General features: G+C 38.3%; 1 protein-coding gene across 2 annotated transcripts in view; it reads right to left on the bottom strand.

Moving 5' to 3' along the window:
- Zdhhc17 (zDHHC palmitoyltransferase 17) overlaps positions 1-13705 on the bottom strand; it is a 72238-nt gene extending 58533 nt beyond the window's left edge. For both annotated transcript variants that reach the window (XM_020184961.2, XM_074083974.1), the window contains exon 1: positions 13543-13705. In XM_020184961.2, the coding sequence (XP_020040550.1) occupies positions 13543-13635 (93 nt within the window). In that variant the 5' untranslated portion in view covers positions 13636-13705. The remainder of the gene's footprint in view (positions 1-13542) is intronic.
- Between the last annotated feature and the right edge of the window lie 448 nt (positions 13706-14153).

Raw genomic sequence — 14153 nt, 5'->3', positions numbered from 1 at the left:
CAAAAAGCACACAGATGGAGCTCATTGAAAAGAAAAACTCATTCTTTACACTCCTTTATTGTAAATTAAAAGCATTCTATTACAGCCAAAAAGAAACATGCAAACAATTTTGGCAAGAAAGGAAAGCTTTAGGTAGGTAGTAATGAACTGAATTCTAGGGATAACATATCAACTTTTAAAAAGTAATAAATATAGCATAAAACATATATAAGTCAACATAAAATATATACAAGCAAGTGAACAATGAATGACAAAGAAAACCAGCGGCTACTATATATAAAATAGTTTCTTTTAAAATGTAATTAGCTAACAGGGCCAATAGATGGCACTACTCTAAAGACAGAATCCTTTATTAACTTAATGCACCATCTTTAAGAGAAGATGGGACAAAAATCATTTGGTTAACTGGAAAGATTTCAAACTATTTTTTTTTTCAGTCAACACCAGGTTCTTTATATAATATATTCTGCTGTGGTCTAACTCTGAATAACAGTATATGATAACTGGTTCTAATAAACAGAGTCAAAGTTGTGGCACTGGTTCTCTTCATACCATAGTACCACCGCTGCCTAAATCCAAAATTACCAAATTAACCTTCTTACTTCCAACAAGAAAGTTTGACATGACAATAAAAGAATTTTTATAGCAGGAAACTGTTCATCAATCTCTAGTGTCTTTAAAAACTGGTTTTCACTTCATTTCTTTCTAGCATTAGTTCATATGAATACATGTATTTGTATTACATATAGAAATTTAGCATGCCTAAATGTTTATCAAATGTCTGTAGAAAGAAAACATTTCACCTAATTCTTGCATATTTCTTTCAATACTGCTATACACTCTTTACTTTCCCAAATGTTTATATATTTTATGCAGTCTATAATCTTAATACTCATTTTATAGTCTTCTTTTACATTTCCTAATGCCATTAGTTTTTATAACAACTGCTTTTAACCACTGCATATGCTGATATATTGAAGTACACTGAAACATTACTTCTCTAATCTCTGAATATTTAGGTTATTCTTAAATGTCCTACTAAACTCAGATTTTCCCCCCTCAGGCATTCTTGTTCTATGTCTTCCTCTACCATTCTCTTTACCATTGGACATTAAGCTATGACAAACTAGGAACCCTATCAAATCATACGTGCAACCCCAGTGCCTAGGGCAGAGCCTGGCATAATATCTGTGCCCTTAAATGAAATAAAAGAATGGATGGATTTTTTTTTTGTCCTCACTACTGAAAAATACCTTATAACTTGTTTAACATTTCTTCTTCTTAACTTGGGTACGTTTCCTGGAAAGGGCATGAATTTGTTTAGGGTTCTTGACAGAACCATAAACTATTATGTTCAAGAGCTGCAATTCTACCACCAATTTATGATTAACCTTTCTCTATAAATTCACTGGCACTAAGTATTATTTTTAAATTCTCTCTTATTCAGACTAATATTTACAAATTGAACTTTAAATGTTTTCCTATTCTATTTCATCTTTTGAGAATTTTCTTTTCATACCAGTTGGCTACTTTATTCTGCTTCGATCCTGAAATTCGTTTAATATGTTTGAGTACTTTTATGTATATACAGGATTAGATAGTAACCATTTTCTTACTGATTTAAAGACTTCTGTCCTATTTTTAAAATTGATTTATTATTTCAATAAATTTCAGACATTATATTACATATAGTCACATACATTAATCTTTTCCTTGGGTTTCTTTGGTCTTGATTTTTACATTCAAATATAACTTTAATCATATTAGTGCTATACATCAAAGATTCCCAGTTCTTCTCTCAAGTACATGATAAGACTCTTGGCTCTTTGAAGAGATAGGCTTCATTTTTAACAAACAGAATACGAACACAAGGACACGTTCCCTGCTCCTTCTCTCTCTCACTCTCTGTCATGGAGACAGGAAATGTTGCAAAGAGTAAAGACAATCATTCTGGGTCCCAGAGTAGTCAACCCATAATGTATGTGTAGCACATACCACTAACGTTTAAGCCATTAAAACTTAGGGTTGCTATTTCAGCCTAACTTATCCTAACTAATACAATTCTAAGAGTTGCTGACGGAGCTACATAAATTACTTTATGTTTTGAGCTAGTTATAACCAGTACATTGTTTTACTGCCAATGTTCACAGATTTTAATATATGGTGACAAGGCTAAAATGTAAAACTGTGATTTTAGATTATCTCTTTGAATAGTCTAAATATACAATCAAATTTTCTGCAAGTAAGTGTTGTTATTGTTTCTCCATTTCCATGGCCTATAGCATTAGCATCTTGCCAGTGCTGACAATCAAATGAAATATTAGGGAAAAAATAAGAATACATACTTATCTTCCTCCATTTCTAATAGGAAATGTCTCTACTGTTATACATAATTGTTAAGACAACCTTATCCAAATGTATTACAGAGAATGAATAATATTGTATTTGCATAGAAATGTCCATGTGAGCACACCACCACCACCTTTGCTTCATGGAGTATATTCAATTTCATTTGAGAGTAATTTCTAATTTTATACTCAAACACTATAATTCTGACTAGCATACACCACTTAGAACTTTTATTTACTACCGGGGGCGGGGGGGTGGCTCAAGTGTTAGAGCACCTGCCTGGCAGGCTCAAGGACCTCAGTTTAAACCCCAGTAAGGCTGTGTGGATTTTATTTACTAATTAAAGGATTATTTACATTAATTAAAACATTTTATAGACTTACTTAGGCATAGAAAGTTTTATTATTTATCACTGTTTTGGATACATCAAAAAGAGAAAGTAAACATATTAAATTGATTATTCTATTGCTAAAACTTCATGTTCAAAGATGGCCTCTTCTGAGCTACTGGTCAACCTGGAGTTGTCAATCCCCACATTATTCATTACAAGATCCACTGGTATACAGAATTTCCTAAAGAACCAGTATTATCCCTGGGATTTTCTTCCAAGCTACTAACATGTATCCCACAAATTTTGATGCTATCATTTTCTTGATCTTGGACCAGAAGTTATCCACAGTTTTCAAAAAACAACCAGGAATCAAACTTCCTCAAATGAAATGGACTGCTGACTGAAACAAGGGGCAGCAAGTGTACTATTATACCATCCAGAAACCACAAAGATGGTCCATACACAGGCAGTAACTAACCACTACTGCTACTTAGCCAAAGCAAGAGGCACCATTAGCAGTATACACAAATCCCAATTGCATGCAGAGACTGAAAATGTAAAATATATACATGTTAAAATGTACAATATGTACATGTTATAAGAACCTTAAAAGGTAGGTGCTGTTATCCCCATTTCTCAGGGAGGAAAAATGAGGGGAAGTAATTTGCCCAAGATAAAACAGTTCGTAAGTGCTGAATGTGGCATTTGAAATACATCAATCTCCCAAAATGGACCCAAAACACTACTAAGTATGAGAACGTAGTCCAGCAATAAATCTTCAGGTTAAATTTACAAATGACACTGGCACTCTTCAAAAAGCATTAAAGTTGAAGCATCTATAAATTAAACCAGTACCATCTGTCCTCTCTTAACTATTGCCACAGATTTAATATTGAGAATATCTGTTTCTACTTCCATCTACACCTAGTATTATTTCGATGAAAGTCACCTCCTTTCATAGGATTTAATGAAAGTATATTTTACATGAAACAGGAAAAATAATGGGCTGAATAAAAGAAATTTTGTATAAAAAAGGATGCTTAAGGAAATGTACTTTTATTATTTTAAGTCAAAGTGTTTACTCAAAAAAGAGCCACACCACAAATGACAAAAATGAATCATCCCTAATTCCTTAAATACGAAAGAACTGGTAGTAACTGATAGTTTTTCTACTGTCTCATAAAAAAATAATTTAAAATAGTATTTTAACCTATTAATATATATAGTAGAGAAATATGGGTTTGAGAGTCACAAAGTTTAGGTTCTAAGACAAACTCTGTCAACTGTTAATGATGTGAACCTAAAGTAATTACTTCACCTCTCAGTCTGTTCCTTAATTGTAAACAGTTCAGTAAAATGTACTTTGTAGAATCATAGGGAAAAGTAAAAGAGCAATGCTTGGAAGCAACCAAGATGTTTTTCTGTAAAATGAACAGATAAACTATGGTAGGTTCAATAAAATAGTACTCACTGCTAAAAAAGAATTGAGCTATAAAGACCCAGAAAACATGGAGGAAACTGAAACAGTAAGTCAATCTAAAAAAAGTACATACTAGGTGTCCACCTTTATGAAAGTCTGGAAAAGTCAAAAGTATAGAAGCAGTAAAAAATATCAATGGTCAACTGAGCATGGTGGTACATGCCTGTAATCCCAGCTACATGGAGGTGAAGAATAGTGTTTGTGGCCAGCTCAGGCAAAGTTAGACAGACATATCTCAAAAACAAAACAAAAACAAAATGGTTGGGGATGTGGCTCAGGAAGCAGCACTGCCTAGCATGCATGAGGCCCTGGGTTCAATCCAAACACACACACACACACACACACACACACACACACAAACACACACACAATCAATGGTTACCAGGGTTTAGGGAAGAGGGACATATGAACAGACACAGCACAGAGCATTTTGGGGGCTGTGAAACAGACAAATTGTTCCTTGACTTATAAAGAGGTAATAATATCCCAATGAATTCATCAGAAGTTGAAAATGCACCTTATACGATTAACCTAGGGTATCAGCTGTTTACCTTTAAGATTGCATGGCTGTCTCGGAACTGTGGCTCACTGAGACAGCCCAGTATCACAAGAAAGTATCTGCATATTGCTGTACGGCTGCACTCGGAGAAGACCTAAATTCAAAATGTGAACTATTATTTCTACTTAACGTGTAACTTTTGCATGCGTTCAGTAATAGAAAATTTTTAAGTAGGGGATCTTCTGTAATTGTAGATACACATTAAAATACATTTGTTAAAATCCAGACTGTACAACACCAAGAATATATAGCACTAATGTAAAGTTTAGACTATGAATGATAATGATGCATCAATTTAATTTCATCTATTGCTAAAAAATGCACCACTCGATTGCTGGATGTTGATAGTGGAGAAGACTATGTAGTTGTAGGGGGGATTTAGGAATTCCCTGTACTTTCTGTTCAGTTTTTCAGAATGAAACTTAAAATGCAACCTTGGCTAGGACTGCCTACCAAATAATAACTAACTCTGCAAATATTATCATCTGTAACACACTGTGCTGTGCTATAAAAACAGGGGTAATGTGGATTTAATGCAGTTCTGCCACTACACACAATTAGCAAGTTATTTGACCTCCTAATGTTTTAATTTCCTCATTTGATAAACAGATAGGAAAAGCTGTGAGAGTTAATGAATATATATGCAAAAGTGTTTAGGATAATGCCTAGCTCAGAGCTATAATTTGATAAGTAGTGAGGAGGTAACATTAAAAGTGCTCTGTATACAATGTTTCATATGTTACATGTCAAATTAGGGTCCTTCCCCTTCCTACAATACAATTTCCTCATATATCAAACTGGGTATTGGAGAGTGGAGGATAAAATGAAGGAGTGTTTATCAAAATCGCCTTGAAATGTTTTAAAAATATACATACCACAAACCCACAGACTGAATGGTTTTATATGGAAGCATGTGTATTCTGACAAAGCTACCCAATAAGATTCTAATACATACACATACATTCTTATTTTATCCAAACCATCTCCCACATAGAGTTCTAATGAAGTAAAATACCAGAGATCAGCAAAATTCAATGGTTGAAAAATATATAAATTTTTTATGAAATACATAGTTTCTATGTATTGTCTAGACCAGAGATTGGCGAACTATGACCCATCAGCCAAATTTGGCTCATCACTGATTTTATAAATAAAGTTTCATAAGAAACACAGCATGCCTATTAATTTCCACAATGCTTATGGCTGCTGTCATACAATGACACAGTTCAGTAATTACTACAGAAACCATATGGCCCACAAACTTGAAAGTATTTGCTAACTGGCCTGTACAAAAAGCTTGCCAATTCCTGGTCTAGATTATTCATAGAGAAAGAATGTTATTTAAGTAGGGTGCCAGTGGCTCACACCTGTAATCCTAGCTACTCAGGAGGCAGAGATCAGGAGGATCGTGGTTTGAAGCCAGCCCCGGCAAATAGTTCCCAAGACACTATCTCGAAAACCTCCTCACAAAAAATAGGGCTGGTGGAGTGGCTCAAGGTGAAGGCCCTGAGTTCAAGCCCTAGTACCACCACCACCAAAAAAAAAAAAAAAAAAAAAAAAAAAGGATGTTATTCAATAACTCAACTAGAACATTTACTGTGAAGAATAGCTAAGTTCAGCGTACAGTATCTCCTAAAGTGTGTAAAAACCTAGAAGGCTAGAAACAGAGTTCACATAACAGTATGTCAATCAGAAATAGTTTGCCTACCCAGCTGTCCTCCCCCAACTCCAACCAAGCAATCTTAGCCAGTAACACTGCTGCCCCGACAGTCTTTTAGTAGACATAAAACTAAATCAATACCAACCAATGCCACTTTTCAGTGTAGAAAAGAAAATATGCAGCTCATCTGTGGTTAGTTACATTTGAGATGTATGGCCAAAAAATAAATAACATGGCATCCATGTTCTATCACATAGAACAAAGAAGCTACTCTCCATTAGGAGAAAATGAAGCTGAAAGGAAGTGAGCAAAAGAGAGGAGACACAGTTTGGGTGGCATTCTCATCTCAGGTTCCAGTAGCCCTTGAGTCCAACTGCAACCCTGCCATCCCATACCTGGAGTATCCAAGACAGTAAATTAAATTCTCTTCTTCACTCAAGTTAAGTTTCAATAGGATTTCTGACATTTTTTTTAATCAGAGGATTCTAACTAACAAAATATGTGATTTCTGTATTTAGCCCAAAGGACATTCTTTTTTCCATGAAAATGGAGAGGGCTGGTTCAAAGTAGTAGAGCACAAATGTTAGGATGAGTTCAGTCCCCAGTCCCATAGAGTCAGGTGCAGAGGGAAGCGGGTGGGGAGAAATGGGATGGTGGGATGGGATAAGACATGGATAGTTATACTAGCTTTTCGGTTTTTGGTGGTACTGGAGTTTAAACTCAGATCTTCAAGCTCACTAGGCAGGCGCTCTACCACTTGAGCCACTCCACCAGCCAGAGCAAGTTGTCAACTTGTACAAGGTTCAAAGTCACGACCTTGGCATTCTTAGCACCACTGTCTAAACTAACCAGCCAACTCATACTAGTTTATTCAACCCTCATTGAATCCTTTACAAATTAACAAGTGGTCATAATCAGAAAATTATCCTTAAAAGCTAAAAAGGGTATGGTGTAACATCTCAATGAGAAATTTTTTCCACTTGATTTTTTCCCCTAGAATAAAACACCTGATTAAAAAAAAAAAAGCCATTTGACATATACAAAAAATGCTTCAGGAAGAAAAAATGTTTAGGTACATTTAGCCCTATCATCTCCATATCCTCAACTACATCACTGATAATCAGATCACTGCTCCTAAAATAATGATTTATTAAAGAAATATTCTATTTTATTTAGTATGTATTAACTTTAGAAATTCATTTGGCAAATTATAAATGCGGAAAAAAAGTATTCTGTTCAACCCTTTACAATTCAGGATACTAAGTTTTTTTGCAGTTATCTCCTTCACAAATGCTGAAGTTTCACTGTACTTTCAAATTAGCTGCTTATAACTCTCTTCTAAGAAAAATCTAAGGCCAGAGGCTGTGGCTCACACCAGTTATATCAGTTACGTGGGAAGCAGAGATCTGGAGGACTGCAGCTCTAGAGCAGCACAGCTAAGAAAGTTAGTGAGCCCCATCTCAACCAACAGCTGGGCTTGACAGCACACACCTGTCATCCCAGTTACACAGGAAACATCAGTCCGGGCATAAATGCAAGACCCTATTCCAAAAATACCTAAAGCAAAAAGGGCTGAGGGCATAGCTCAAATGGTAAAGTGCCTGCCTAACAAGCATGAGGCACTGAGTTCAAACCTCAGTAACACACAAAAAAAATCTAAAAGTCCAGTTCCTCAGAACTGGAGAAATATGCCAGTGGTTGAAATTTTTATATCTATCTATCTATCTATCTCTCTCTCTATATATATAATAAATACAACATTGCCCTGACTCATGAATTAAAATATTTAATATTTTAATGCTTAAATAATCCACATATAATAAATCTAATCATACAATAACACAATGAGATGATGCATGGAAAGACAAATATACATATCTTTGACAGTGAAAAAACACCTTTTTGGATTATGTGATTGTTGGAGGTTCTGTTAAAAACACATTACAATTTAAAAACACCTTCACAAATGCTTAGGATACTCTAGGAGGAGACTATGACTCAGTTTTAATTTCAACAAACACACACACACACACACACTCCTCCTCCTGAAGTATCTGAAAGCCTATAATCAAACTCTTATTATTTTACAAAGTGTTATTTTGTAAACCTCATTATTTTGTGGCCTAGCAAAGAGTCAATGCCGTACTTACATGGTTAATAATGCTCTTCATATCAAAATATACATCTTTAAGACAATAAAATGGTGCACAAAAGGCTGATAATAAAAAGCCCTCTGCCCATGATCTCCTCAATCCCCAGACAACTAATATTAATTACATTAGCCATTCAGTCTATTGTCTCTAATGTATGTATACCACTATTACTAATTGTACCAATCTGAGATACTATTTACTTCTTCTCACGTAACATCTAACATCTACTCTGCTTATCAATCACTAGACACAGAACTTAGCAAGTATTGGCTCATTTAACCCTGAAAACAACCTCATAGTAGCAACTATCATATCCCCATTTTCGTATGGAAAACTGGACAGAGTTCAGTACTTGATCAAGGTCACACAGCTAGTAAATGACAGAATTGGGATCTGAATAAAAGCAGCCTAACCCCATTGCTCACACATTTAACTATATGCTCTCATTTCCACCCACTCCATAGTCCATTCTTAGTACCTTTGAGATAATTCTCACAAAATAATGAGAATAAAAATCTGAACCAGAAAAATGGCATTTCTCTGTGGTATCTATACACAATGGAATTTTATGCAGCCATGAAGAAGAGTGAAATGTTACCATTCGCTGATAAATGGATGGAATTGGAGAACATCATTCTGAGTGAGGTTAGCCTGGCCCAAAAGACCAAAAATCGTATGTTCTCCCTCATATGCGGACATTAGATCAAGGGCAAACACAACAAGGGGACTGAACTTTAATCAAAACATAAAAGCAAGAGCACACAAGGGAGATATGAGGATAGGTAAGACACCCAAAAAATTAGCTAACATTTGTTGCCCTCAACGCAGAGAAACTAAAGCAGATACTTTAAAGTAACTCAGGCCAATAGGAGAAGGGGACCAGGAACTAGAGAAAAGGTTAGATCAAGAAGAATTAACCTAGAAGGTAACACACATGCACAGGAAATTAATGTGAGTCAACTCCCTGTATAGCTATCCTTATCTCAACTAGCAAAAACCCTTGTTCCTTCCTATTATTGCTTATACTCTCTCTTCAACAAAATTAGAGATAAGGGCAAAATAGTTTCTGCTGGGTATCGAGGGGGTGGGGGGAGGGAAGGAGCGGGGTGAGTGTGAAGAGTAGATATAGTTTAATATTCAAGCAAGAAAAACCATGTTACATGAACATGGATAAAATAAGAAATAAAAAGTGTTACCATTTAAAACAGAAAGAGGAAAACTAGAAAAAAGGCAGTAGCAAAAGTTCTGAAATTGATTTTAAAAAGGAAGAAAACAAGAGATGAAAGCCCTTGATAACATAGGCAATCCAGTTCAAAGCTATGAGTCAGATCTTTCTGAAACACAGAGCTCCTACAATACTCTGGCAGAAGCTAGTATCGTGATCTCATTCTACAAAAGGGCTATTTCTACCGAGGATGTGCTACCGGGGGAGCAGAAGAGTGGTGACAGCAAGTCTGCTGGACTGCAGACTTACATATGGTCTCTCTCCCTCTACTAAAGTCTTTCTTCTAACCATTCTCAATGACAGGAATGTGACACCACTTACAGGCTACATAACTCAACCCAGCACTTACTTGGATTCTGTCAAGTATTTCATGTGCATATGTGTTCCCAACTAGATTGTTACCTTCTGGAAAACACACACTATCCTTTTATTGTATTTTAACCCACATAACCTAATACAGTGCTATGTATGTAGTGGTTAGATGTTCCAGTTGAGTATCTTAAGAAATCACAATCAGAACATCAGAGTCTAAAGAAATCTCAGGGATCATTTGGTCTAGTCTCTTTATCTTAAAAGCAAAGAAACTAAGAGCAGTCAAGTATCTACTAGCTCAAGGTTACAGAGATAGGACTAGTGCTCTAATCCCCTGATAATCTGTTCATCTTTTTCCAAATAGCCTTTAATTCTTCCATTATGATAAAATGAATAACCACCTATTTTAACAGAAAACAAAGCAACAGCAAATTCCCTTTCAGTTTTCACTTAAGATGTGATTTGCTTGGTGGTCTAGGACTGTGAAGGCTGCTTTAAAAACATTATCTTACTTAAAACAATAATTCTACAAGGTAGGCAATATAAACCAGTTTTACAATGAGGAAAATGTAACTTGACCATTACGATATTAAGTGGCAAAACTCAGATTCTCAGTTTGTCACCAGAAAAACTTGGCTCTTGACCACTAACCCTCTCCTTGAATTTACTACAAAAATTTTTAATTCTTACAGAGTCCAGCACAATGCCTAACCCAAACCTAATAAACAAATGTTTACAAGACTCACTAAATGGATTATTTAATTCATTATAAAGTAAGTTTCTCTTACCCCAAATGTCTCTAAAAAAGAACGCTGCATTGTCCATGTAATTGCATAATCATCTAAGGAGGTTTTTAACGGTGAGAAGTTGGCACACTAACGGGAGATTTAAGCATTAGCTAATTTCCCTTTTTTTGAGACCAGGTCTTTTTATGTACCCTCTGCTAGCTTTAAACTCAGGATCCTCCTGCCTCACAAAGTGCTGGGATTATGAATGTAAGACACTATGCCCAGCAATGCCTAATTTCTTCCTTTAAAATTTTTTATTAACATAAATTAATTGTAAAAAGGGATTTCACTGTAATATTTACAATCTGCTTATAATGTACTTTGATCAAATTCACCTCATCTTTGATATTCTTTAACTGCTCTCCCTACTTCCCCCCTTTGTCATACAAATAATTTATCTGTTCAACAAATACTAAGAAACTATTTTGGTAGCAGTATTAAATCTGAAGATTAAAAGTAAAATAAAACATTCCTGCAAGATTCTATTCCATCAAATTAGAGCCTACAAAAATTTCTTATTACTCAAGAAAACCAAATATGCAACACCTGCGCTGTGCCAGTTCATGGACCTTGACAATCCCTCACAGTCAAACAAATTAAACAACCTCTCTATTTTCTAATGGACAAATTGAAGCTTAAAGGAATTAAGTTTTTGTTTCAAGTTACTTAGCTAGTTATTGAAGACTAAGAATTAGAATCCAAGTCTGTCTGACCAAAACCTATGTTCTCTCCAAAGAGGAATTTAAACTACTAATAGGTTTCTCTTTGAGGGAAACTGAAAACACTGTTTTAACAACAAAAATACATTATGTCATTTAGTGCTGTCAATGGACCATTAGTTATTATTATCATCATCCCACTCTTATAAATGAAGCTAGAACTCGGAAAAGTAGCATGCCCAAGAAGGAACTGCTAGAAAGCAGCAGAACAATGCAAAAAACTAACCAGAGGAAAAAAATGTAGAAAAATCTCAGTCCACATAGTTCTGGAACTTAAGATCCAAAGCATTTAAACTAATTTACCTTATGCTTACTGGGTAAAAAGGAGTGGCATACATTATTTACATCAATCACTACTTTCAATGAGGAAGTTGATTTTCTAGTAACATCTCTTAAATGGCAAATTGAAGACTAGTCTCTAAAACTTCAAGCTTACTGGCCACTCTATTATATCAACCAATCTCTGGATTTGATTACCAGCTAAAATTATTCTTAAAGTAACAAGCAGCATACTATTTTACAAAGAAAAAATTTATGAAGCACAAAACATTAAAATACATAGAATATGCTGACATAGTAGCTCAAGTGGTAGACGTCTGCCAAGTAAGCATGAAGCCCAAGTTCAAACCCCAATACTGCCAAAAAACTTTTTAAAAAGATAAAATACACAGAATAAACATTTCAAATAGATCCACAGGAAATATTCCATAGCAATATTTTCAAGGCATCAATTGTAACTACTTTATTTCTTGACATTTTTAGGGCCTAAATGTAAACCAAAAGAAACCTCTCCAATGCCAGTTCTACAAACATTACCACTTTGGTCAAAAAAATGTTCAGTCTTACTGCACAGTTGTGTCAGAAATCCAAAGTAGCGTTTTCTACTGAGACTGGCCCAGGCAATCCCTAGGGAACTGTCCCATCTGTTTTTGATAAAACAAAATGACGAGTGAGAAGATGACAAGAGTAATAACCTATAGGGGTGGTTGTTGTTATTCACATTTTACTATGGAGGAGGGGGGGGGAGCTACAAAATGCAGAAATAAATAGAACCATCTTAATGCAAAGCGACCAGGTAGGAGACTTCCATGTTTGTTCACCCTGTAATCACCCACTGATTTGTCTTCATTTCTCAACCTCAAAAACTACCTAAGCACTTCTGGAAGCTGTGCCATTGCCCCATCGCACGTCACTGTGGATAATTAAAAACCAGAATGCATGAACCAACACCACAAGCTACAAACTAAGAAGTAAACAGTGCAGAATGTGACTGCTCTTGGAGGAGAGAATGTTGACTTACATGGGAAGACACTCCTTGTGATGGCAAGCGTGGTGCACTGTCGTCCCCCGCCTCCTAAAATCCCGGTTCTGTGATAAACTAATAGGAGCATGGGTCTAGTCCCTGAAGTTCTGACCTCTCTTTTTTAATCGCGTAAGGACGAATGCTGAAATAAGGGCATCTGACAGAAGGTGCTGCCTATGGCATATCCTAGAAGGACATCGCTTTGGCCAGGGAACTGTCCCCTACAGTGAACTAAAACGGACGGGATAGTGTCATTCGCCCTAGCGAAGGGAAAGACGAACCAAAACCAGACGCGCTGCCTTTCCTCCCGGCCCCCGAGAGGCTCGGGGCTTCGGCTGCAGTCCCAAAACCGCGCCAGGCCCCGTCGCCTCCGCACCCGCGAGCAGTTGCGGCGACAGGGTAAAACCATCCACATCCCCAACCTCTGTCCTCCAGGCACGGCCAGGGACAGCGTCCCAGAGCCCGCCCCGGCCGGGACCGCCCCGCTATCTCCTCCCCCGTTATCCGCTCGCAGCCGCGCTCAGGCCTGGACTGGTCTCCCCACCCTCCGCCAAGTCCCGCACGGCCCATAACCCTACACACGTCGACCACCGCCCTCGGCGAGTCTGGGGGAGAAGGGCCAAGGGGCGCAGAGGGAGGAACGCGCTCGGCGCAGCCCCTCACCTCTGGATGGAGAAGGGGCACGCAGCCCGCCTCAGTATCGTACTCATCCGGGCCGTCCGCCATCTTGGTGTTAAATCCCTCCTCCCGCTGCATGCCGGGAGAAAGCGTTTCACCCTCCCGGGGCTCGGGCGAGGCGGACGGCGAGCGCTAGGGCGAGCGCGAGCCCCGCCGGAGGCGACGCGGCCGCCTCCTCCTCCTCCTCCTCCTCCCCCCCCACCCCGGGGCTCCGTGACGCCCCTCTCGGCCCCCTCCCGCCTCAGAGGGACGGCGCGGGTCCTGCGCGCGTGCGCGGGATCGCGGGCTGGCGCGTGCGGGAGCGCGCCCTGCTGCACTGCGCCTGGGCGGGCAGCGGACCGCTCGGGGCGTGGGCCCCGTGGCCGGGGGCGGGGCGGGTCCCCGGCTCGGCAGATGTGCGCCTCGGCCACCTGGCGCACAGATGCTTGCCCGAGCTAAGACGGAGCCCCGGGGTCCCGGGCCCAGGCGGCCCGCGCGGGGACCCCCCCTCCTCGGGGACAGAGGCGGAACGCCTTCCAGACCCAGGAAGGAGCTTGGGGCTCCCAGGCTGGAGTCCAGGCGTGCGTCGCCCTTGAAGACGATGGAACCATCCCTTC

The sequence above is a fragment of the Castor canadensis genome, chromosome 8, assembly GCF_047511655.1.
Source record: "Castor canadensis chromosome 8, mCasCan1.hap1v2, whole genome shotgun sequence".
In the NCBI taxonomy this organism is placed as follows: domain Eukaryota; kingdom Metazoa; phylum Chordata; class Mammalia; order Rodentia; family Castoridae; genus Castor; species Castor canadensis.
Note: the sequence above shows the minus strand (reverse complement) of the source record. Positions and strands in the feature narration are given on the sequence as shown.